At 45.9% G+C, this 26,678-nt stretch overlaps 1 protein-coding gene across 1 annotated transcript in view; it reads right to left on the bottom strand.

Annotated features, from left to right (window-relative positions):
- Positions 1 to 26,678, bottom strand: part of adarb2 (adenosine deaminase RNA specific B2 (inactive)) — a 383,590-nt gene that overhangs the window by 11,265 nt on the left and 345,647 nt on the right. Inside the window, exons 8-9 of the mRNA XM_041183928.1 lie at positions 17,682 to 17,863; positions 10,119 to 10,297 (exon numbers count right to left, since the gene is read on the bottom strand). Of these exons, the coding sequence (XP_041039862.1) occupies positions 10,119 to 10,297; positions 17,682 to 17,863 (361 nt within the window). The remainder of the gene's footprint in view (positions 1 to 10,118; positions 10,298 to 17,681; positions 17,864 to 26,678) is intronic.

Consider the following 26,678-nt stretch of genomic DNA (forward strand, 5'->3'; position numbering starts at 1 on the left):
CCAAGCTTAACTGTGTCCCTCAGCACGTAGTCCTGGACCTTGGAAAGTGCCAGTCCGCAACACTCGTTCGGGGACAAATCTTTGCGCTGGAAAACCAACAAGTTTCGGGCAGACCAAAGAGCGTCTTTCACCGAGTTGATGATCCTCCAGCTGCAGTTGATGTTTGTCTCGGTGTGTGTCCCTGGGAAAAGCCCGTAGAGCACAGAGTCCTCTGTCACAGAACTGCTCGGGATGAACCTCGACAGCAACCACTGCATCTCTCTCCAGACCTTCTTTGCAAAGACACAATCTACAAGGAGGTGAACAACGGTCTCTTCCCCACCACAGCCACCTCGAGGGCAACGTGCAGAGGGCGTGAGACTCCTGGCGTGTAGGAAGGATCTTACAGGGAGGGCCTTTCTCACCACCAGCCAAGCTACATCTTGGTGTTTGTTGGAAAGTTCTGGTGATGAGGCATTCTGCCAAATGACTTGGTCAGTCTGATCAGGGAACCATCCCACAGGATCCACCCTCTCCTTTTCCCTCAGGGCCTTTAAGACATTACGTGCCGACCACTGCCTGACGGACTTGTGGTTGAAGGTGTTTCTCTGCATAAATTTTCCCACGAGGGACAGGTGGTACAGCACAGTCCAACTACTTGGAGCGTTCCGCGGCAGTGTGGCCAGACCCATCCTTCGCAACACCGGGGACAGGTAGAACCTCAGCATGTAGTGACACTTGGTGTTTGCGTACTGAGGGTCTACGCACCGCTTGATGCAGCCGCACACAAAGGTGGCCATCAGTATGAGGGTGATGTTGGGCACGTTTTTTCCCCCTTTATCTAGAGGCTTGTACATTGTGTCCCTGCGGACACGATCCATTTTCGACCTCCAGATAAAGCGGAAGATGGCTCGGGTGATCGCCACCACACAGGAGTGTGGAATGGGCCAGACCTGCGCCACGTACAGCAACAGTGACAGTGCCTCACACCTGATGACCAGGTTCTTACCCGCAATGGAGAGGGAGCTTCGCTCCCACTTGCCCAGTTTCCTTTTCACCATAGACACTCGCTCCTTCCAGTTTCTAACGTGTGCCCTGGTCCCTCCGAACCATATCCCCAGCACCTTCAGGCCATCAGCCCTGACAGTGAAGGGGACAAAGGATCGGTCAGCCCAGTTCCCAAAGAACATGGCCTCGCTCTTCCCACGATTTACCTTGGCTCCCGAGGCCAGTTCGAAACGGTCGCAAATGTGGATAAGTCTGTGCACCGACAGCGGATCCGAGCAGAAGATGGCGACATCGTCCATGTACAGGGAGACTTTGATCTGAGTGCCTCCACTACCTGGGATCGTCACTCCTCTTATGCCCGGATCCTTCCTGATGGACTCAGCAAAGGGTTCTATTCAACACACGAAAAGAACAGGCGAGAGAGGGCAGCCCTGCCTGACTCCAGATTTAATAGGAAAGCTATCTGATTCCCACCCATTGATTGAGACTGCGCTACTGATGTTAGTGTAGAGCAGTTGGATCCAACTGCGAATTCCCTCCCCAAACCCCATTTTGGAGAGCACATCCACCATGTAGGTGTGCGATATTCTGTCAAAGGCCTTCTCCTGATCCAGGCTGATGAGGCAGGTATCCACACCCCTGTCCTGTACATAGGCAATCGTATCCCTGAGCAGCACGAGGCTGTCAGAGATCTTCCTGCCCGGCACAGTGCAGGTCTGGTCAGGGTGGATCACCAATTCCAGAGCGGATTTGACCCGATTGGCGATGACCTTGGACAGAATTTTATAGTCCACATTCAACAGTGAAATGGGTCGCCAATTTCTAATTTCCTCCCTTTCCCCCTTGTGCTTGTAGATGAGGGTGATAGTGCCTTTCCTCATGGTTTCTGACATACTGCCAGCCAGGAGCATATTCTCGTACACTTCTAGCAGGTCTGGGCCGATCCAGTCCCACAGAACCAAATACAACTCCGCCGGCAAGCCATCGCTTCCGGGAGTTTTACTCTTCTCGAAGGACTCAAGGGCCTCAGTCAGTTCATCAGGAGTTAGCGCTTTGTCCAGACTCTCCCGTGTACTGTCATCTAAGACCTCCGTGATAGAGGACAGGAAGGATTGGGAGGCCGTGCTGTCTGTGGGCTTCACGTCATACAATCCAGCATAGAAGGATTTGCTAATCCTCAAAATGTCAGATTGCAATGACTTTACTGAGCCGTCTTCTTCCTTCAGGCTGCTGATCACAGAGCTCTCTCTGTGTACCTTTTGGAAGAACAAACGTGAGCACGTCTCATCCTGCTCCACGGAGCGGACTCTGGAACTTGATCTTGGAGGCCTCCGAGGCAAAGAGCGAGGCTTGCTGGCTCTTCACCTCTTGGAGTTCCTCCTTGATATCGACCCCCATCGACCGCAGCCAGAGCAGATTCTGCATGTTTTCCTGGAGTCGGGACATTTCCCTCTGTTCCTTTCTAGCTTTCTGGGTGCCTTTGAGGACGGAAAACCTCTTGATGTTTCCCTTGATCGCTTCCCACCAGTGTGTCAGTGACTCAAAGTGGGGTTTCATGGTTCTCCAACCTTTGTAATCCCTCTTGAGCTCCTCAATGTTCTCTGGGGTCAGCAGTTGCACGTTTAGCTTCCATACCCCCCTGCCAACCCTCTGGTCCTTCTCTAAGTGACAGTCAGCCAGTAGGAGGCAGTGGTCAGAGAAGAACACTGGCTTGACGTCAGTGGATCTGACTGTGAATGCATGGGACACAAACAGGAAGTCTATCCTGGAACAGACGGACCCGTCTGGCTGCGACCAGGTGTATCTACGCTGCGCTCCATCTGCAGGGTTGCTGAAGACGTCGTGCAGCTTGGCATCCTTTACTGTTTCCATCAGGGATCTGGACGTAGCGTCCAATCTGCTGTCGGCCCTGCCGGATCGTCCAGCCGCATCGATGATGCAGTTGAAGTCACCGCCCAGAATGACCGGGCTGGAGGTCGCCAGCAGCAGTGGGAGCTGCTGAAAAACCTCCAGCCGCTCAGTCCCTTGTGACGGGGCGTAGACGTTAATTAAATGGAGTGGAGCATTCTTGTACATTACGTCTGCTACGAGGAGGCGCCCGCCCACCACCTCCTTAACCTGGGAGACGGTGAAGCTGCCTCCCCGCAGCAGAATCCCCAGGCCGGAGGAACGAGAGTCGTTTCCTCCCGACCAGATCGATGGCCCATGGGACCACCATCGTGACCATTGCCTGTAGGAGCTGAGGTGCGGTATCGCACACTCCTGCAGAAACAACAGGTCAGCTTTGACCTTGGCAAGGTAGTCCAAGGTCGCAACACATCGCGTAGTAGATTTAATGCTACGCACATTTATGGATACAATCTTTACACCCATTTTAAAGCAGTTAGTCGCTTACCAAACCTGTTGTCTCTGAGAGTTCCTTCATGCCCGTGGTGTGCTCAAATTGCTTCACTTGGGATGGGCTGAGGAAAGCGTCCTGAACCTCCCCATTTGCGGTGTTCTGCTCGGGTGGCATCTGGAGGTCTATGCAGAGAGCGGGGTTTGAAATGTCCTTTGTTGGAGAAGCTTCTCCAATCCTCTCCCTCTCTGGGGCGTTGCTGCTCCCGGCTTCCCGGAGCTGGGGTGCGCTGAGCGCCTCACTGCTCCCAGATTCCTGGGGTTGTGGTGCACTGGCCTCTTCAGGTTGTGGGCAAAGTTGGGGTGCGCTGGTCTCCTCATTTTCTCCAGTGTTCTGGAGCTTGGGTGTCTCGTCCTCCAACTCCCTAGCGTTTTGCCGCTTCTTCTGTTGGCGCCGCCCTGGCACTTCTTCGTCCGAAGAGCTGCTGCTCTTGTTATCTGTGTCGGATAGGAGACGCCTCTTGACTCTTGTCTGGGAAGAGGCTTGGTTTCTTTTTTGCCCCTTCTTCCTTTTTGCTCTCTTCACCAGCTGCCACTCCCCCTGCTGCTTTCCCACTGCTGCCTCCTCCTCCTCCGTTGATTTGCTCTCCTGAGGAGTGGGAGGTTCAGGGGGCAGTGCTGTTGATTGGCTGTCTGTTGCCCCAAACTTTTCCTCCACCTTGTCTCTCTCTGTGTCCTCCTTTGTCCCGTTGTTCTCCCTGGGGGCCTTGGTGGTTGGAGTGACACGAGGCATTTCTTCTGCTTCCCCCTCGTTGGTTTTAGCTGCCTGTGCATAAGTGCGGCAACGTTTAGGGCAAGTCTTGTAGAGGTGACTTGCCTCGCCACACAGGTTGCAGCACTTAGCCTGTTTACAATCTTTTGTCTGGTGCCCTTCCTTTTTGCAGTTCTTGCAGAGGACAGCACTGCAGTTGGCCGCCACATGACCAGACTTGCCGCATGAGCGACAAAGTTTGGGTTGCCCAGCGTAGACTAGGTACCCACGGCTTCCCCCGATAGCGAATCTGCAAGGGGGGTGGAAAACGGCTCCCTTACCATCGGTCTTGAGCGTTACCTTAACCTGGCGTTTACATGTCCAGATCCCCAAATTATCTTTAACTTCAGTGCAGCTCCCAACCTTATCGAAGTACCTGGTAAGGAAGGTGAGCACGTCAGCGACAGGGACGTAGGGGTTGTACAGATGTACCGTCGCAACCCGTTCACGATGCAACGGTAGAACAAAGAGCGGCTCCGCCGTCAGGATTTCATTTCTGGCAGGTCTTTCTTTTCCTCAAACACCTTCAGGAGTTTGACACAAGCTGCCACGTGCTTGAAGGTCACATCAAAGAAACCAGCGCTGGGGAAATCCTGTAGGTGTTGCTGACTGCCCTGTCCCAGGGTCCTCCTCTCACACTCTCCGCGAGGTGCTGCTGACTGCCTGCCCCATGGTCCTCCTCTCTCACTCTCCTCTGGTGCTGCTGACTGCCTATCCCAGGGTCCTCCTCTCTCACTCTCCTTTAGGTGCTGCTGACTGCCTGTCCCAGGGTCCTCCTCTCACACTCTCCTGATGGTTAGATTCTCTCTTGTTGGAGATGGTCATTGCCTGGCACTTATGTGGCACGAATGTTAATTGCCACTTATCAGCCCCAGTCTGAATGTTGTCCAGGTCTTGCTGCATATGGGCGCGAACTGTTTCAGTATCTGAGGAGTTACAAATGGAACTGAACAATGTTCAATCACTGATGAACATCCCCACTTCTGACTTTACGATGGAGGGAAGTTCATTGAGGAAGCAATGGAAGATGGTTAGGCCTGTTGTAGGATGTTGTTTACAGTTTGGTTGATCTAAAGAAGTCTTTGTACTCATAAGTATGTTAACTGTAAGTCTTTCTTAGAATTATTCATAAATATACAGCAAAGGATACAAGCTAGGAGCTGTCTCCATGCTTTTGGTACACAAGGCTCTGTCCAACACTAGACTGACCCTGGGTGTGGGTCATGAGTTATCTTACATCACTGTGTGGGTGGTGCTATACTCAGTCCTACATTAACCCCTTATGCGCCAGACCCTTATGCTACAGGACCTAGGGCACTACTCTGAGGAACTCCTGCAGCGACATTTTGGGACTGAGATAATTGGCCTGCAACAACCACAACTATTTTCCTTTGTGCTAGCAATGACTCCAGCCAGTGAGTGTTTTCCACCTGATTTCCATTTACTTTAATTTTGCTAGGGTTCCTTGATGCCACACTCATACAAATGCTGGCTTGATGTCAAGGGCAGTCACTCTTCCTGCATCTTTTGGGTTCAGCTCTTTTGTCCATGTTTGGACCAAAGCTGTAATGAGGTCAACAGCTGAATGGCCCTGGCAGAACATAAATTGTACATCAGTGAACAGCTTATTGCTACCTAAGTGCTGCTTGATAACACTGTCAACCACACCTTTCATCGCCTTGCTGATGATCAGGTGCAGACTGATGGGACAGTAATTAGCTGGATTGGATTTGTCCTGCTTTTTGTGGACAGAACATCCCTGGGAAATTTTCCACATTGTTGGGTAGATGTGTCTTCATTGAACTACTCATCTAGCTTGACTACAACAGTGACTACATTTCAATAGTGCTTCAATGGTTGTAAAATACTTGTTTTTTAATTCATTAAAGGGAAGTGGGCGTTGCTGGTTAGGCCAGCATTTATTGCCTACCCCTAAGTGCCCTTGAGAAGGTGATGGTGAGCTGCCTTCTTGAACCACAGCAGTCTATGTGGTGTAGGTATATTCACAATGCTGTTGGGAGGGAGTTCCAGGCCTTTGACCCATTGACAGTGAAGGAATGATGATATATTTCCAAATTAGGACGGTGAGTGGCTTGGAGAAGTACTTCCAGGTGGTTGCGTTCCGAGCTGGCCGCTTCCCTTGTTCTTCTAGATGGTTTGCAAGGTACTGTCTAAGGAGCTGTAGTGAGTTTCTGCAATGCACCTTGTAGATGATACACGCTGCTGCCAATGTTCGTCAGTGGTGAAGGGAGTGAATATTTGTGGAAGGGGTGCCAATCAAGTGGGCTGCTTTGTCCTGAATGATGTCAAGCTTCTTGCATGTTGTTGGAGCCAAGTGGAGAGTATTCCATCACATTCCTGACTTGTGCCTTGTAGATGGTGGACTGGCTTTGGGGAGTCAGGAGGTGAGTTACTCGCCGTAGGATTCCTAGCCTCTGACCTGCTCTTGTAGCCGCAGTATTTATGTGGCTAGTCCAGTTCAGTTTCTGGTCAATGGTAACCCCCAGGATGTAATGTCATGAAAGTGGCTTTATTCATACAAGTTTTTCTTTCTTTATAGAGGGTGGGTGTCCAGGAAAATCACAATGCACAGCTTATTCCATAACATAAAAGATCAAGGTTCATCAATTCACCTTCTACCATTGCAGAGTCACATAATACAATGATAGTGATAATGAAGATGTTGACTATCATAGCAATCTACAACAGACTGAGATATGATGCAAGGAAGCCCCCAATAGTGGAGAGCATTGGGAACCGTTGGTCCAAAGTCATCTTGTTCCCTCTCATTTTCCAAATGCCACTTCTTAATCTGCTCATATATTGCATCCCAAAATGACTTTTCTAAAAAGGGATCTACCTAATTTGCAGCTGAGTGAGTCACTCCAGAAATACATTGAACTGGGACAGATTTTCAGCATGCTGTCTTGAGTGAATACAAGATCATGGGGGTGAATAGAAGAGCACCTGGTGAATTTCTGCATGGTTCTCCCATTTAGTTGCTATAATGTCAGTGTAATCTCTGGGGAAACATGGAAAAACAGCATAGATACGGTTTTCAGCAGTTTCCCCAGCTTTTCTTTCAAGTCTACCCCGGACAAATGGAAGAGCACCCTTTTCCCATAACTCCCACAGAAATGAAGGTAACCGATTGCAACAGATGAACACATCATCTGTTAATAAGACATTAATGAAGTCATTTATGTTAAATAGATTAACACCACCACTAAAATAGTGGGAAGAGGAGTGTGATTTAAATACATTGTCCTGCTGTAATTCCATTGGGATACTGACAGAATTCCCAGGGATGCAGTGCAAACGCCTGCTTCTAGCCATTGATGCTGTTTCCTTGGGGGCTTCTTTGGTCTCCCAGTGAAGTTACAGTGAGATTCCAGTAAATCCCATGTCAACTTTCAGGATCTAAAGATGGGATCTTCCCAGGAGCGGGGAGGTCCCGGCGTTGGGAAATTTCTAGGATGGCCTGCACTCTCAGACTGAAGGCAGGATTTCCCCTGTAATATTGCCAGGATGAGGCAATCAACCTTGTCAAGGCTCCTTCGACAGCACCTTCCAAACCCGTCACCTTTACCACCTAGAAGGACAAGGGGATGGGAACACCATCATCTGCAAGTTCCCTTCCAAGTTACACACTATCCTGACTTGGAAATATATCACCATTCCTTCACTGTCACAGGGTCAAAAACCTGGAACTCCGTCCCTAACAGCACTGTGGGTGTACCTACACCACATGGACTGCAGCAGTTCAAGAAGGCAGCTCATTACCACTTTCTCAAGGGCAATTAGGGATGGGCAATACATGTTGCCCTAGGTAGCAATGTCCATACCCCTTGAATGAATACATTTTTTAAAAAACTGGCAGAGGGAATGAGGTGGTTAATTAAGGAAGAAAGGCGGGCCTTCCTTACTGCCAGTCCAATCAGAGAACCATCGGCTGTGCAGTCTCAACAGTGCCACTGAGAGAGGCAGCAAGTGAAACATGGGGCCACATCCATTTTGAGGTGTCCTGGCAGCGGCAGCAGAGTTCTTTATTTTTGTCAGGACCAAGCAGGCAGACTCTGACGACCAGAGGAAAAATGCTTTCAGCAGCAGCTTAGCAGCTGGTGGGCCGCTCCATGGGCCATTGAGCATCTGGCTCCAATGACTCCTCCAACCACCGCCCCCTCCCATCTCCTGGGGAGCCACAGGGAGGATGCCAGCAGCCTAGGGAAACAGTCCTTAATTGGGCCTTTAATTGTCTAAATTAGCCACCTGCCTCTGGTCGCCTAACAGCCGAACTGCTGCCATTCCTGCCACTGGGAAACTTCGCCGGTGGTGGGACTGCATTAGAAAGCAATCCCAATGTGGCTTCCGGGCAAGTTACCAGCCCTTACCCTCCACCCCCTCCTCCTAGCCCACCACCCCGTGGCCAGTAAAATTCCATCCTATGTCTTTGTCCAATTATACAGCAAACAGAAATTCCTAAGCTTATATCATGTTGCCAATGGCTAGTGGAAAATACAGAGATGTATTAAAACACATTGTACATTGCGGTATTGAGCTGTGAATCTGCTCTCTCACTTAGCGCAACTAATTTGAGTTATCCTCTGCCAAATTTAATTCACTCCAAACTGTTTCTGTTAAATGCAATACAACCGAAGTAATTGAATATGTCAATATGACAATGAACATCCACCACTACAACAAGGTTCTCTCCCTCCATTAGGGTTGTTTCTGGTTTTGTGTCCTTGTTAAGCTGCAGTACACTCAATTAACTTGCGGATGTCAATTGTGCTTCGAGCTCGGGGATGGGGATGCAATGGGAGGCAAGCTTGCTGTGAAATGCGATGAATATACTTACAGGGAGAGTAGGGGTTTTGAAATCTGTGCTTGTCTATCCATGTTTGAGATGAAAATCAGCACTGGTCCCAGCTCCAACTCCTCCAACTGATACTCCGGCTCCTACCAATGCTGTGTGCTGCACATTGTGGGAAGGATTGAGTTCCTGATCTTGCATAATGTAGCGCAGCAAAGTATAAACCTCTGGTGCAGCATTATCTGGGACTGGGATGAGGGGAGGACACGGTCAACATGAACTGGGAGACATGGGGAGAAGATTGTCCTTATGAAGTGAGAGACAGTGGGTTGAGTATAGTCTTGAATTGAGCAGGTGGTATGAAAACATTCCCATTGGTGGAAGGATTGAGAACCAGACGACACAGATTTAAGGTGATTGGCAAAAGAAGCAACAGTGACATGAGGAAAATCCTTTTTACACAGCGAGTGGTCAGGATGTGGAATGCGTCTCCTGAAAACATAGTGGAGGCAGGTTCAATCAAGGCTTCCAAGAGGGAATTGGATAGGCACCGGATGAGAAAAAATCTGCAGGGCTAGGGTGATAAAGTGAGGAAATGCAACTAGCTGAGTTACTGCAGAGAACTGGCATGGACACAACTGAATGGCTTCCTTCTGTGCTGTAACCATTCAATGTTTCTATGAATTGAGGTAAAGGAGGAGAAATAACAACAAAAACTTGCATTCATATAGCAACTTCAACATAGCAAAAAAAAATCCAAGGCACTTTGCAGGAGCATGTGCAAATAAAATTTAGCACTGACATAAGGACCTATTAGGACTGATGACCAAAAGCTTGGACAGAGAGTTAGGTTTTAAAAAGTGTCTCAAAGGAGGAGAGAGCAACAGACAGACATACCAGTGTAATCTGTGGAGGAAGGGGGGAGAAATGCTTGTATGACTGGGGTTGGGGGTGGGGAGTGCCAGGATGATCTCCAAGTTGTGGAGAAGGTAGAAAAATACTTCAAAATCAGTGCACTTGGATCACATCAGGACTTCAGTGGATGTTGAGTTTCTAATGTAGACTTTACTAGCATTGTTCTCCCATTTACAGTGAGCTAACAAATGATTATTGACTGCTGCTATAAACCGTAGTGCAAGAACATGCATCACTGGATCGCTAAATATTTACCTTGCTATAAAGCTTGGCCCACTGGGTATAAAGTGCACGTTTGCAGAGTCTGGACGCACTTCCCAGGTCACCCTTTCCAGTTGTGGCATTAATGACCTCCAGGTCATGGTCACCCACTGTCCAGTTTACACTGAAACTAGGAGACTTTCCCTGCTGACGAAATCCAGTGCTACTGATGCCTGCAGAGATATCAAAGTGAGTGAAATCAGAATAGGAGCAAAGGCCAGCATGGTGAACAGAGATCGAAAATGGGCACAATTCATTTCTCCTGGTAAGGAAAATGTCGAGAACTTTTGTACACTTAACCGCACACAGGTGGATAATTGTGAAATACGTGCCTCCCACTGGACTCATATTTTCCCTTTTCGTTATGGGCCTCATGTGAAGCCTTAGCTATCAGAGGGGAATTTGAGCAAGCTTTGAATCACAGTGCTGCTGGAGTGTGGAACCCAAGCCAATTTCCCATGAAACTCACTCATGTTGCAACATGTTTGGAAACATTTTAATGGAGTGAGTGTATCGTGAGAGAATCCAGTTTGCCTTTAAGGACTCATGAGAGGAAAATATCACTTTCAAAGGGTTCGAGGTAGGAGAGAAGAGCTCTTGGTACCTCTTAAGTATTTCTTTCACTTGTGCGGCTTGAACATACAGGTTTCCCAGTCAATTTGTGATCATGGCATATCACTTGTGACTGCTGCTTGATTTAATTTGTAATTAAAGTCATTGTGACTGAGTGTTTAAATATGGAAAGAGAAAAGCAGACTAGGGTTGACACCTGTGTGGTTTTGAATCAGAAAATCCAGAAGCCACTTTCCTGGGCCTCTCCTGACCTCAAAAATGCCACCTAGTCCTCCAGTTGGAGCTGCCATTCCAAATGTTGCTCTCTTTCAGACTGCGTGTGCCTGATCGGCTGCCTTCATCTCTGAAGGCATCTAACCTGTTACCTAGCTGCCTCTCCATAATTTCCTGATCTGTAGCTTCCCCCACTTGTGGATCCCCAGCATGATGGCTCTGCCTCTTTTGAATGCAAACTCTGTTAAAGTGATATGAATATGAAAAGTTAAACTACAGAAAGGAGTAAACCTCCAAAGTTCTCATCTTCTAAAAAGAGCTTTGACACGCCTTTTCGGCTCTTCTGCTGTTACTGGAGAAAAATAAGGGTTAAAGTAAAATTTTGTTTCTTAACAAAAGATGCGCTCAAATCGTATTTAGGGGGTTGAACCCTTTGGGTGTCAAAGGATGGGGAAGTAGGTGGGGAGTGGAGAACTGACTCAGTATTTACCATTGTGCTACCCCACTCCCCACCTTTCTTTGGCTTAAGTTTCTGATCCCACTTATGTTTTGTCCTAAGCTTCGATTCCCTCCCTTCATTCAGGACTAAGGGAGGGAAGCACTTGGGGAGAAGTTTAACTTGGTGGGACAGGGGAAGGGGCAAACAGTAGACATAAAGTCCATGAGCTCCTTATGCATGTTGATGGAAAGATGGTGATGGGAAGATGGGTTTAAGGAGATGTTGGTTATGAATAAAGGTGGTGGGCATTTTTTCTCTAAGTTGATTCTGCAGCAGTGGACAGTTTGGGAAGAGGAGAATGAAGCCCATACAATGCTTGATGTAGGGTCCAACTAGATCTGATGGTGGATGGCTATATTCCATTTACCTTATTACTAATTTCTGATTTTTCTGTGTTCATGTCCTTCTCTTTTTCTCTTTCTCTTTCTCTTTCCTCTACCACATTTGCCTCCCTCAGGACATCAGTGTTTTCTATAATTTCTGAGGTTAAAAAGCAGAAAAATGATGTGCTGTGTCTGGTCTCTCTTGACATTTTTCAATATATAAATGGTCCAATGAGGAGTGCAGGAGGGCATGCCAGGAGCAGCACCAGGCATACCTATAAATAAGGTGTCAAACTGGTGAAGCTACAACTCAGGACTACTTGCATGCCAAACAGTGTAAGCAGCAAATGATAGACAGAGCTAAATGATCTCACTGTCAATGGATCAGATCTAAGTTCTGCAGTCCTGCCACATCCAGTCATGAATGCTGGTGGACAATTAAACAACTCACTGGAGGATGAGGTGCCATAAATATCCCCATCCTCAATGATGGAGGAGCCCAGCACATCAGTGCAAAAGATAAGGCTGAAGTATTTGCTACAGTCTTCAGCCAGAAGTGCCGAGTGGATGATCCATCTCGGCCTCCTCCGGAGCTCCCCAGCATCACAGATGCCAGTCTTCAGCCAATTTGATTCACTCCACGTGATATCAAGAAATGGCTGAAGGCACTGGATACTGCAAAGTCTATGGGCCCTGACAATATTCCAGCAACAGCACTGAAGACTTGTGCTTCAGATCTTGCCGCGCCCCTAGCCAAGTTGTTCCTACATTTATAACACTGGCGTTTACCCAGCAATGTGGAAAATTGCCCAGGTATGTCCAGTACACAAAAAGCAGGACAAATCCAACCTGACCAATTACTGCCCATCAGTCTACTCTCCATCATCAGTAAAGTAATGGAAGGAGTTATCAACAGCGCTATCAAACAGCACTTGTTTAACAATAACCTGCTCACTGATGCTCAGTTTGGGTTTTGCCAGGGTCACTCAGCTCCTGACCCCATTACAGCCTTGGTTCAAACATGGACAAAAGAGCTGAACTCCCGAGGTGAGGTGAGAGCGACTGCCCTTGACATCAAGGCTGCATTTGACCAAGAGTGGCATCAAGGGGCCCTAGCAAATTGGAATCAGTGGGAATCAGGGAAAAGCTTTCCACTGGTTGGAATCATACCTAGCACAAAAGACGATGGTTGTGGTTGTTGGGGAATCCCCACCATCAACATCCATTGACCAGAAATTGACTGGGCTAGCCATATAAATACTGTGGCTACAAGAGCAGGGCTAGGATCCTGTGGTGAGTAATTCACCTCCTGACTCCCAAAAGCCTGTCCACCATCTACAAGGCATAAGTCAGAAGTGTGATGGAATACTCCTCAATTGCCTGGATGAGTGCAGCTCCAACAACACTCAAGAAGCTTGACACCATCCAGGACAAAGCAGCCTGCTTGATTGGCACCCCATCCACAAACATTCATTCCCTCCACCAGCGACACACAGGTGGCAGCAGTGTGTACCATCTACAAGATATACTGCAGCAACTCATCAAACCTCCTCAGACAGCTCCTTCCAAACCCAGGACCAATACCATCTAGAAGGACAAGAGCAGCCTAAATAGCCAAGTGGTTATGGTACTGGGTTTGTAACCCCAAGATCAAAAGTTCAAATCTCACAATGGCAAACTATGAAACAATATAACTTCATCTGAATAGGAACAGATGGAAACGTGTTTGTACTTGAAAGAGTTACATGAGAACACCGCCACCTGGAAGTTCTGCTCCAAGCTACTCCTCATCCTGTCTTGGAAATATATTGCGGTTCCTTCACTGTCGCTGGGTCAAAATCCTGGAACTCCTTCCCTAACACCACATGGACTGCAGTGGTTCTAGAAGGCAGCTCACCATCACCTTCACAAGGGTAATTAAGAGACAGGCAATAAATGCTGGCCTAGCCAGTGATGCCCACATCCCATGAATGAATTAAAAAAAACACTGAATGAGTTTGGACAAATGGATTGTCCAAGGCAATAGTGGAGATGGACATCATTGCAAACTGAAAAGGGAATTTGTAGCTTTTTGATGGAAGAGTGGATTGGAGGGTAAAGGGATATATTCCTTTCTTGAACTCTGCGATCAGCCAGATAAACTGAAATGGTGTTTTCTGATGCTTTCTCGTAATTCAATCAACTACAAAAGGCACGATTCTCAATCTGTTGTTGCTCTCCTCTACTTCTCTCCCCAGAGTGGGCCTCTGGGAAAGGCTTGTACAATCGAGTTCCTTCAAGCTGGATCTGCTTCTGGCTGGTGCACACATCAGCCCTTGCAAAAGGTAGACACTGCAGGAAACTCATGGCTCCTTGCTGCCATACTCAGTCAAATTCTGCCTTGATGTCAAGGCCAGCCTTGATTGCCTAGGTGGTTCGGAGAGGAATTTCCCAGATTTTTAAAATCCATTTTCCCATCTCTCCCAGGAGATGATATGGCTTACGGTGGAGTGGAGAGTGCAAGTGTTGTCACACATAAGGAATCACAGTTGTTTGGGACATATGCTGGGTGGACCTGGGGATCCTTGCCTGTCTATCATGATTCGTATGCTCGTATTTATAGTTCACCCAGTGCTGCACTGCACCAGGCACTGGACAGGAGAGGAGCTGTCAAATCTTTCCTGCTGTCAGAACAAAGTCAATGAGCAAGCTTATATTGTTAACTGCAGCTGATGGGGAGGGATCCAGGTGCTCGTTTTAAATGTAAAATACCCATTAACTTGTAGAAACTGAAAACTCCAGGGAAGTGGCTTCTCGCTTTGGTGAGGACTGACTTTGAGGAGTTACTGAGACCGACAGTGAGACTAAGCTGAATTAACATGACTGTAAGTTTTAATAAAAGCCTGGGGTAATGAGTGATGTTAATTCAGCTCCTTCAGACTGTCAAATTGTCAGAATCATTTATTCCTTCCAGCCTGGGCCCTGATGGTATCAAAGTGCACTCTTTAAAATCACAGACAGAAAACAAATCAAAAGGAAGTCAGTTAAAAAAAGCTAAGATTTAACCATTAAAAAAAAATCACTCTTTAAACTCTATTTTCTTTAAATTAAACAAGAATCCAGCCCTTTGCGGTGAATTTTAAGCCTCAAACCTGGATGGGTTTGGGTCTGGTGGGAAGTAAAAACTGAATAATCTGAAACCCACCCAGAACCCACCCGCTTCTGGTTTTAACGTACTGGCATCAGTAAAAGTGACCATTCTCATAAGAACCTGGCTGCCTCACTGATGGAAGGAAGCCTGCCTTCCTTATCTGGTTTGGCCTCTCTGACTCAAGTTCCACTACCAACATGGTTGACTCTTAACTGGTCTCTAAAGTGGGCTAGTATGCTATTCAGTTATATTAAGGGCAAGGTAGGGATTGGGAACAAATGCTGACAAGATTACATGGAACATTTGAAAAATCAGATGAACTTCCTATTACATATCTGATGCTGCTAATATTTTACTTCCTCTTTCATGGGACGTGGGCATCACTGGCAAGGCCAGCATTCATTGCCCATCCCGAATTGCTCTTGAAATGAATGAGGGGCAATTAAGGAAACCGCATTGCTGTGGGCCTGGTGTCACATGTAGGTAAGGCCAGGTAAAGATGGCAAATTTCCTTATTAGCCAACCAGATGGGTTTTTAAACAACAATTAGAGCAGCTTTTTAATTCCAGGTTTTCTTAATTGAATTCAAATTCCACCAGCTGCCATGGGATTTGAACCCATATTCCCCCCCCCTGCTTGCACAGAATTAGTCTGTCCCTCAGGATTACTAGGCTAGTGACATTACCACTATGCCACCATCTCTCTAACTAGTAGGTTGCTTTTCTTTAAGTGTCAACTGGTCCTACTTTTTGCAGCAGCAGTGACTGCTAACACATCTACTCTGCAACAGCAAGTCACCTGTGTATGAGAACATTCATAGACTATCATGACGTAATTCATTGCTGATTGCTGGGAAATTCAATGTCAAGATTTGTTAGGATAAAATATTCCAAAGAAGTTTGTCAAAATTTGCTGCTAATAAAGCACAAAAAATCAGATTAAAATGAAAGCTCATTTTATGAAATTATTGTACTCAGTAATCATTCAATAATGCTGTCTTTTCATTGTTTCACTGCAACATTAGGAAGCCATAGTGCTTAATATTTCCAAATTGTGTGCTTTGCCCAAGTGCTAATGCTTCATTAAATTGGCTTCTGTCCAAGTAAGCAATTATCTCTAAAATGCAAATTAAACTTAAATTAAGAACTTAATGACTGACATTTTAAAGATAATAGGAAAAATTATGCCATTCAGCAAAAGTGTGCATGGGTTAGAAACTGAAGGCATAAAAGTGAAATTCTAAACCCCAGCATTGTTTTTATTTTACTTTTAACATGGGGTCTCTAAAGATTCATTATTATAATGGTTATTATCTACCTATATGCATTATATGTAAATTACAGTGATAACTAATTAGGTGGATGAAATTTGGCAAAGTGTTAGATAGCAGAAATGGAAAAGTGAGTAGGGAGTATGGTGACTGCAGTTTCTGCAACTGAGTTCTTAGTTCTCAACCCTGAATTGGAGTTTAGCTTGAACTTGCCACCGTTGGATGGCTTACTTTAGTTTAATTGCTAGACAGAAATCTGTGTAAATGTAACAACATAGGCAGAACTTACACTGTTCGGATATAACGCACTAGAGTTGTGCATCTTCAGAGCAGACTGAGTGGGACATGAAGTTTATGGCCAAGGTAATGCACTTTAAGAGCAGCTTGAATTAGGAGCAATTGAGCATTAAACAAAAGTACTATTGCAAAATCTGGGAACTTATAGACAATCAAACATGTTATTAAATTAAAGAATAAGGGACATTTACAAATAAGTATCAGCTTTGAGATGAAGCAGTTTTTGATGAAATATGCAAAGAAGTGTGTGAAGATTAATCTAAAGGTCAACTTTTTTATTGGTGTGGGAAATAGAAAGAATAGTCTGTGCAGCGCATGCGGATAAAGATTTTGACGCTTACAGAATATAGGTCTAACAGCTTTTGATCGAATAGACTACTCTGTTAGTAGGAGAGACTAGGACCCGAGGGCACAGCCTCAGAGTAAAGGGAAGACCTTTTAGAACAGAGATGAGGAGAAACTTCTTTAGCCAGAGAGTGGTGAATCTATGGAATTCATTGCCACAGAAGGCTGTGGAGGCCAGGTCATTGAGTGTATTTAAGACCGAGATAGATAGGTTCTCGATTGGTAAGGGGATCAAAGGTTATGGGGAGAAGGCGGGAGAATGGGACTGAGAAACTTATCCGCCATGATTGAATGGCGGAGCAGACTCGATGGGCCGAATGGCCTAATTTCTACTCCTATGTCTTATGGTCTTATGGTTATTTATCAGGACTGGTTCCTTGAGTGCAGGAGAGGAGTGGAGTGGAGGACAGAAAACCTGGAAGTCCTGGTCCATGCATGTTGTGCAGTTTTAATGTTACAGTGTGTGTCTTTTTTTCTCCAACAGCATCCCTGCCCTGAATCCAGTCTGATTGACAGGCCTGGCTCCCTGTTGGGCAAGAACGTGCCAGAAGAGGCTGCAAGTCAGGAGGAGGAAGGGCAGCCTGCTGCTGGGATAGTAGTGGCGTTGAGGATTCAGGTGAACTGAATTCTTGACGTATCACAAAAGATTATATAAACCACAAATTCAGTGGCTTTAGCCGTGATTCATTTGGGTTAAAGTTCCCCTATCTCTTGCCCTGGTTCAACTGATTGCAGAAAGGCTGGCAGAAAGGCGACCCCTTAATGTTTATTCTACCGACTGCCTGGCCTATTGTTTATTTAAGAGGGCGAAAGGTTAAGCTCTGCCTGAGATTATATAGGCCACACATGACAGGCCACAATGAGGCCAGGGAGTGCAGGCCAGTTGTTGAGAAGACTGATAACATACCACTTAGAAGAGGCTGGTTGCATCGGTAGGGTGGTGGCAGCTGAGCGACATCCTCTAGCCGTTGGCACAATGCGCGGAAAAGGTGACCAACGTGGTGAGTGCTTCCCAGCACGATGCTCTGCAGGTAGATTGGTTCAATGAAATGACTCAGGAGAGATCCTTGAGCACCCAGAATGTTCCACCTGAAATACAGGAGAGGTTTAGCGAGTTAACCAAAGAAAGAAATGCACTTTTTTTTTGTTTAAATCTCATTTTAAATCATTTCACTGTGTCAGGATGTGTTTGTTCTAAACAGGGGCCTCAACCAGATTGCTCCCAGCTGAGCACTTTTCATTTGAACCTGTAGTTAATTTGGCGTAACCAGCTCCTCATCTGCTAATTGCGCTACACTGCAATTAAGTGTTGAATGGGCAGTTGGGCTAATGACAATTTAGTACAGACACTTGTACACATGTGTCTGATACATTTGTGACCTGCATTTTTATTTGGGCAACAGATTAAACAAAGGATATATTGATGTTAATATAGTAGCTTCACAAATCAGAAATTGAGAAATACAGCCAGACCTTTTGCAGCTCAGTCACTCTTTCCCTCCTTGAAATATTTTCAGTCATGAGAATACAAAAACAGAAGAAATTGGGGCAGGAGTAGGCCATAAGGCCCCTTGAGTCTGCTCCATCATTCAATGGTTGATCTACCTGAACTCCACTTTCCTAGCCTATTTCTATATCCCTTGATTTACTTAGAAAACAAAAAGCTATCAGTCTCTGTCTTTAATATTCTCAACTACTGAGTGTTAAAATTCCAAAGATTCACAGCCTTTTGAGTGAACCGATTTCTCCTCATCTCAGCCCTACATAGCCGATCCCTTATCCTGAGACTAATGCCTGGATTTCCGTCCACAAGGCGGGTGGTGTGAGTTGACAAACTCTCCCAGGGAGAAACTCCCCTGAGTGGTGGGATCTTTGTTGTGGGGAGCCAGGTGCAGGATGCAGCCTGACCCAACATTCCTTGCTACCCAATGCTCTCGACTGAAAGTTTCTGTGCGTTGATGCCAAATAAGGAGAGGTTTGCAATTGACTGAAGAAAGGCAAATAAATCAATTGTATTTATTGCACCTCTCATGCTCTTCATTCAAATAATATCGCTGGATCTTTGATGTCTACTGGAGAGGGCAAACAGCCTTAGGTTTAATATCTCATTTGAAAGACAACTCCTCTGACAGTGTTGCACTCCCTCAGTGTCGCACTGAGTATGATCCAAAGAGAATTCTGACACTCCAGAACAAGAACAATGGCCACATGGATGAGGTAATGGAGGGTGACTGACAACTGTGGAGCTGAACACCAGCAGTAAACATGGCTTCAGGTGAGAGGGAAGATGGATGGAGAATTTTTCTATTATGAAGTTGAATATGTGCTGAGGATATCCTCAGAGTCGCTAACCTCTTCCTCCACTGCCTCCCCTTTGCCAGTGCCAGATTGTGGAGAGCGCAGCATGCCACCACTATCTGTGACACCCGCTTTGAGGGGTATTGTACTGCGCCCCCTGACCAGTCCAGATATTGGAAGCGCATCTTGAGAAAACAAATGGTCCTTGTAGAGCCATGACTCATAACACTTCTCTGCCTCTGTTTTTGGATGACGGAGAGGCATCATGAGCCACCTTTTCAGGGGATAGCCCTTGGCACCCAACAGCCATCCATCCAGTCAGGCTGGTGCACTGAAAAGCCTCAGCATCTGGGAGTGTCTCAGGATGTAAGCACTATGGGAGCTGCCTGGGTACCTTGCACAGACTTGCAGAATCTGCATTTTGTGATCACACACTATCTGCACGTTCATGGAGCCAAAGGCACCAGGCTCACCAGCTGGCACCTTGATGGTCACATGTGTGCAGTTGATTCACCCTGGGCATGGGGGAACCCAGCAATTTCGGTGAAGCCTCTAGCTCACTCAGCCTGGCTGGCCTCATCCATGTGGAAATGAATGAAAGTCAATGCACGCCCGAATGGAGCTTCTGTCATCGGTTTGATGCAACTGTGGACAGCTGATTGGGAGACTCCACACAAATTCCCCACTGACCCCTGGAAAGAGCCGGAAGCATTGATGTTGAGGGCCACTGCGACCTTCAGAGCCACTGGCATGAGGTGTCCACCCACACAGATAGAGCTGATTTCGGGGCCAATCCTCTGACAAATGGTGTTGAGGTCTCCCTGCAGAGGGGGAGCCTCCTTTGGCATTCCACCTCAGACATATTGAGATAGCTGCATCGCCGCCTGTATACCCTGGCAGCAGGATAGTGGCATCTTCTGTGGCTCCTTCCACCTTGAATTTCCAGCTGGCCCTGCCCCCGCTGTGCCTGCGCTTCTCCTCCCACAGGTCACTCCCCTGGAAGCTGCAAAGAGACACCAGGCCTCCTCTCTGCCCATCTCCTCCTCCTCAGAGGAGGTGCCTCCAGCAGAGACCACAATCCCCAATACCAGGGTTATGGAAGGCTGTCTGATACCTGGAAAGGTCCACACAGTCCGAATCCTCTGGGGGCCTGGAAGACAACGATGAGTCTTGAAATGAAGCCTGGAAATGCTCAGAATGCAGCCCTGATGTGAAATGGAGCTGTCCAGTTCACACAAGCAACCAACAGCACATGATCTCCAAAACTCCTCACTGCTCACATTGACAATGCTGCTGATCCTTCTTATCCCGCCTGTGGATGAGCTTTTGCAAATTGGGGCCTGCCTGTTTTGCCCGTGTGATGGCCGAAAAATTGCACAGGTTACATAAGGTCGGTGGCACTTGGTGTGTCAAGGGCCTTAACTGGCCTTTTAATTAATGGTGGGTGCGCCTCCGTCTCCCACATGTGCCTGTCGAGTAAAATATCGCGACAGTGTGCATTGACATCGGGACACTTGGCCAACATCGCGTGTTCTTTCATGCTCGAGCGGGTCAGGTGCGTGCCCACCCGCTGAGCCAAAAATTCTGCCCTATGTGTCTTACTGTTGCCTTAGTGTAACTGGCGTTTCGATTAATTAGGGGATTTAGAAGTTATCATAGTAATAATTAGTAGATCTATGTATGTGCTTAAAATCATTTCTTATATTAATAAAGGTTTAATTTAGTTTTGTAAGCAGCCTATAAGACTTGCTGGTTTTCTTTTACTGAATTCAATGTCTGCATCTCAAAATAAGTACAACTTGTAAATAGCTGTGGCAGCTGCTTCAAGTTTCCCTCTGGGATTTGGGCAGCTTGGTATTTACCATCCACCTGCCTTATCAGTGCTGTGATCATAAAAGACACCAGCCAACGGGTTTATTTGAGTTTTAATAAAGAAAAGAGGATAGCTTATATTGCACTTAACCCGCTCTAAGTAAAATAAAAAAATACACGCTGACTTTCGCATACAAATGCACTCAAAGTTTGCACATGTGTAAATAGATTGCAGAATGGGAAAATGCTGATTAAGCAACTTCTGTAACATCCTTGACCCTGGAACCTAGGAGGCACCATATTATCCTGGAGTCACATCTACAGCCGCAGCAGCATCTGTCTACCCCCCTCACTAACGAATCCCTGACCACTATTGCCCTTCCTCCTGCCCTGAGCAGCTGGACCACCCACAGTGCCATGGCCTTGCTCTGGTTGACCTCCACTCACTCTCACCATTTTCCAAGGCCAAAAAATGGTTTGTGAGCATGATGTACTCAGGGGGATTCCCTTACTACTTGCCTAGACACCTTCATCTGTCTGGTAGTCACCCATTCCCTCTCTGCTTACATTAAGCTGCGGGGTGACCACGACCTGAAACGTGCTATCCATGAACCTCTCAGCCTCGTGAATGCACCACAGTGCCCCCAGCTGCTGCTCAAGCTCCAAATCCCGGAGGCACCTCCTGCGCACATGGTCATCCAGACCGCCAGGAGCGTCTAGGATTTCCCACATAGCGCAGGATGTGCAAATCACGGGACTGAGCTTCCCAGATATATCTTAACTAAATAGAATATGGGTCCTTGTTTTTATTTTACCCTTACTCCTACTTGAGTATAAACTAGGTGCTGGATCCTCCTCACGCACTCTCCTCTAGGTGCTGCTGACTGCCTGTCCCAGGGTCCTCCTCTCTCACTCTCCTCCTGGACAATCATGCCCATTGTATTCCAATTGTATTTAATTAGAGCATGTCTGGGAATCCTCTCAGCCTAATCCCAGTGTCCAAGTGATTAAGACTAATGGTCTATCTCCACTCAGTTGAATTTTTTTTATTTGATCATGGGAGGTAGCCATTGTTGGCTAGGCTAGCATTTATTGCTCATCCCTAATTGCCCTTGAGAAGGTAATGGTGAGTACCTGGATGCTATGCTAATGGGATAGAGGATGTGGTCCATTTACATTGCCCTCATGTCACTTCCTTTGGTTTTTGTGGACAGGTAAATTCTATCTTAATGGTGTTGGAATGTGAAAGCTATGGTAATGCTTTGGCTGGGAGCTCAAGTCACTGCTTTAAAAAAATTCAACTCAGCGTTCAACTGGTAGAATCAAAAAGCATTTATTGACACAAACCAGGCTTGATGACACCCCTGAGCTGCAGGGGAACACTAGTAGAAGTCAAGTACCAGTGCGCTGCAGGGAAACACTTCAAGAGCTCAGTACTTCTGCACTGAGAGAATGGTAGCTGGGGAGTGGAGAGGGTGAAGAAAATGTCCAGATGAGGGTTGTTGTTGTTTATATTATGTATTCCTTTCTGGGTTTGCTCTGGCTAGGATTATATGATAAAAACAAAAAAACTGCAGATGCTGGAAATCCAAAACAAAAACAGAATTACCTGGAAAAACTCAGCAGGTCTGGCAGCAAATGACCTTTGTCTTATCGGTTGGTTGGACGGGGGAGGGGTTGACGTTTGTGGGGATACTGGGGACTGAAGGCCTGATACCCCAAAGGGACAAAAATAACAAAACTCTTGAAAAGGATTTACACATGAGAGATTAACATTACTCCAAACCTTTTATGCTGCCAAACATAAATAAGAGCTCGTATTCTGTAAACTCATCTTTACAACATAAACCTAATGAAACCAAAGCAAATGAAAAGCATCTTTGTCATATTTGTCAAACCTTATAAATATTCATATCTGTATGTACTGTAATCTACTCCACTGAGGACAGCAAACAACATGAGAGAGAGAGAGACAGAGAGAAAGACAGGTATACAGCACCAACTGCATAACCCCATGGAAAATCAAGTTCCAGTTAAGCTGCCGTAGGCAATATTTTTGCTATTACAGGACATCCATTTTAGATACACAGTCACTGCCCCTCTCTTTGATTTTCTTTCTTATAGCACAACTGTTATTGAAATGAAGAATATTAGCAATCATTACTTCTTCATAATTGGTGGCAATGCTTTGCCTGATCATTTGAATTTGTACCCAAGGTATTTCTCATGTAATTCAAACTGAGATTCCTTGGCTGTTCCAGCAATTTCTCCTGTAACTTCGATGAGAGGCTAATGGAATAGCCACAAACTTCACAGGGATCCAGAAACAGGACAAAGTTCCACTATCGTTTTGTATTAGTGAGACTATCCAGTCCCCAAAACCCCACCCAACTCCAATATTTACAAGGCTAATGAGTGAAGGGATGGGGGTGATGGTAAGGCTGAGGTCATGGCCTCATTAAGTCCCAGCCTCACAGGAGCCCAGCATAAATTTGGAGACTGGTTAACCAGAATGAGAAGTACCATGCTGGAGAAGGCCAGGGATGGGTCACACTGCACCACTTGGGGCTGATGTGTGTTTATGAAGGGGGCTTTGAACCATCTCTACCTAGCAGTTCTGGCCAGGTTTCCTGGCAACTTGAGGCTGGTGGGCACCCCAGATGTATGCCAAGGCCTCATTTCCATTCACTGGGCAGGATTTCTGTTTTGGTTTGGGACCCCAGCGGTCCCGAACAGGGATGGCCAATTAATGGCCAGGCAATACACTTGTTGTCCACTTAAGGGTGGTGGGTTGGCATCCCAGGCTGGAGGGCCAATAGGAAGCCCTGCAGTAATGGCAAAGCGACAGCCCCACTGTCCAAGGTGGGAGCTATGCATGCATGTAAGGTGTGTAGGGGTGTGGGGGTGTGGGTGCCTAATGCTTGAGGCATCCTCTGAAGTTTGATTTTCTATTTAAAAAGACCATAACTATCAGACCGTCATGGTGGAGGGGCAGCTGCAGCAACTATGTTGATGCAGGCGGGACCCTAGTGGCGTGGAGCACTGGTGCCCTCTCCTGCCCCTACCCTGGTTTGTCACTGGATGGCTAGCTCCATCCCCTGGACTTGTTTCAGTGGGTTTTGGGACTTGAATGGATCGTGGTTTATAGAATCAGCGGGTTAGCTTGGAGGTCTGAGGGGAAGCACTCCTGCTTCCCCTGTCAAAAAGATGTGCTGGAAAGGCTCTCACCTTTTGGATTTGGCCCATTTTGCCTCCCTCCCGCTATTGGCTTCCTTGAATCCTGGGAAAGTTGGCCTGGAGCTTTCACACCTAAAGATCTGTTAATACTTGGAGGCAGGCAGCCTCATTGGCATATTAAATGCCTGATCAGCCTCTCGAGAACAGGTTAGTTATCAGTTCCCTGACCGGACAAGGGCATCCAGTGACATGCTAGGCTTGGTTTTTAGATTTTTGACAAGTTAACCTGAGTAAACTGTGCAGTGTTATTCTGCTTCTTCATTTATCCGAAGTTTGAAGAATCTTTCTTAGTCATTCAGAATGTGGGCATCACTGGAAGGCCAGCATTTATTGCCCATCTTTGGTTGTCCTTAGCAAGCGGTGCTCAGCCTTCTTCTTGATCAGCTGCAGTGTAGTGGTCTGGTACAACTGAATGATTTCTGTGGGACTGGAGTTATGTGCAGGCCAGACTGGGTCAGGTCCAGGTCTGCAGCCTTTCTCTGAAGGGCATTAGCAAACCAATTGGGCTTTTATGACAATTTGACAGCTTTTCATGATCGCTTTTGCTAATACCATCTTTTATTTTGCAAATTTTATTGTAAACTGAGCTCAAATTCTCAAACTGCCAAACTCGCATTCTCTAGATTATTGTTCCTGGCCTCTGGAGGAATAGTCCATCATGTTACAGTTTAAATAGCCAGATGGTGAAGGATAGAACACACATACAAACTTTTAGTTATAGCAACACATACTGCATATTATGTACCTTTAGCCAACACCAGACTTTCAGCATGGTCCTATATATATTATACATATATAGGAGCACAGGTGAGTCTCCAATTAAAGTCCACCACCTCAATACAATTAACCCACAGTTGATATACAATTAACACACTACACTACATACTCACTACAGAGAGCCTTACTTGTCTTTTCAGTCTAGCTGTACAATTCTATTTCCATGCCTTTACACACACCTCAACCTAAGGGCAGTGAATCAGGCTGGTAAAAGAGGCCAACATTGTAAACATTAAAATTCATACGGTAGTCTCGATGTGCATGCATACGTTCTTCATTTTCTATTTAATAGAGTGGTAATATCATTATTGTTAAGAATGCAGATAAACTATGACGATAAATCATTAACATCTTTTGATGAAACCAATGTTAATTCACTGGAACAATTTGCAATATTTCAGTTAAGCTACCAAATGCAATCAGTTTGTACATTTAGTAACATTGAGTAACATGGGTTATTAATTTATAATAAACATTTGCTATGAAACATTTACAAATGTACTGCTATCAATTGCTGTTAAATTACATTTAATTCTAGTGCTCCACTAATAGTGCTTATTTTGTTTAATGCAAAACATTTTGTTTAAATATAGCTTTAATGTCCCTTGTGAGAAAAATAACATGACACACATTAACCCAAGCCCTTGCAACAGCAAAAACAAGCTACACTTTTGTAGTGTCTTTCACATTACTCGAGGTCCCTTAGATGAAAACTTGCATTTATATAGTGCCTTTCATTGACATCCCGAAACACTTTACAGCCAATGAAGTATTTTTGAAATGTAGGCACTGTTGTAAGGTAAGAAATATAGCAGGCAACTGGTGCACAGTAAGATCCTACAAACAGCAATGTGATAATGATCAGATAATCTGTTTTTGTGTTGCTGATTGAGGGATAAATATTGGCCAGGAAACCACAAAAAAGAAATAGCCCCATAAGATCTTTACCATCCACCTTAGAGAGCAGAAGGGGCTTCAGTTTAGTGCCTCCCCTGAAGCAGCACCTCCAACAGTGCAGCACTCCTTCAGTACTACACTGGAACATTATTTTAGGTTTTTGTGCTGAACTTCTGGATTGGAACCCACAACCTTTGACTCAGAGGTGAGAGCATTACCACTTGAGTCATGGTTGACATCAGCATACCATGGTATTTTACAATGGAGCCCAGGGGGTGGGAAAGCGGTTGAGAGTGGGGTAAAAAAAGGAACTGAAGTTGAGAGATGAATGAAACTCTGGATTTATCTTGAGCAGTTTGATGGTATCCCAAAATGAAGTGTTACCTGAACTAGTTTGGAGTGAAAAGCCAGTTTATATATATCCTCAATCAATTCATCAGATCTTTAACCTTTGTCACCACCTAAATGTGTTTAGTGTGGGGAACTGAATTTTATATATTGGGATGAAATATACTAGGATGTTCTTACTTTCTGTAACTAGAATTTATTTTAAGTGACAAACATTACGAATGATGTAAACAGTTCCATATTTACATCAGGATTGAAATTTTATAGGAAGTATGAGGATCTTCTTAGTGCAACCAAACATGTTCCTACATTATTTTTACATTGCTAATACCACATATATTCTATTACAGAGGGAGCATTAAGCTGTATTATATTCTAATTTACTACAGCACTTACAGGAAAGGGTTGACGTTGATTTGGATGGATATTCCAGTACACACAAGCACACTAGTTACTGAGCACATGGAGCAGAAATGACCTGTAAAGTATTTTGAAAGATCCTTCCAGCTTAATGAAGCAAATGGGGGTGGGGGGG

The sequence above is a fragment of the Carcharodon carcharias genome, chromosome 3 (assembly GCF_017639515.1).
Source record: "Carcharodon carcharias isolate sCarCar2 chromosome 3, sCarCar2.pri, whole genome shotgun sequence".
NCBI lineage: Eukaryota > Metazoa > Chordata > Chondrichthyes > Lamniformes > Lamnidae > Carcharodon > Carcharodon carcharias.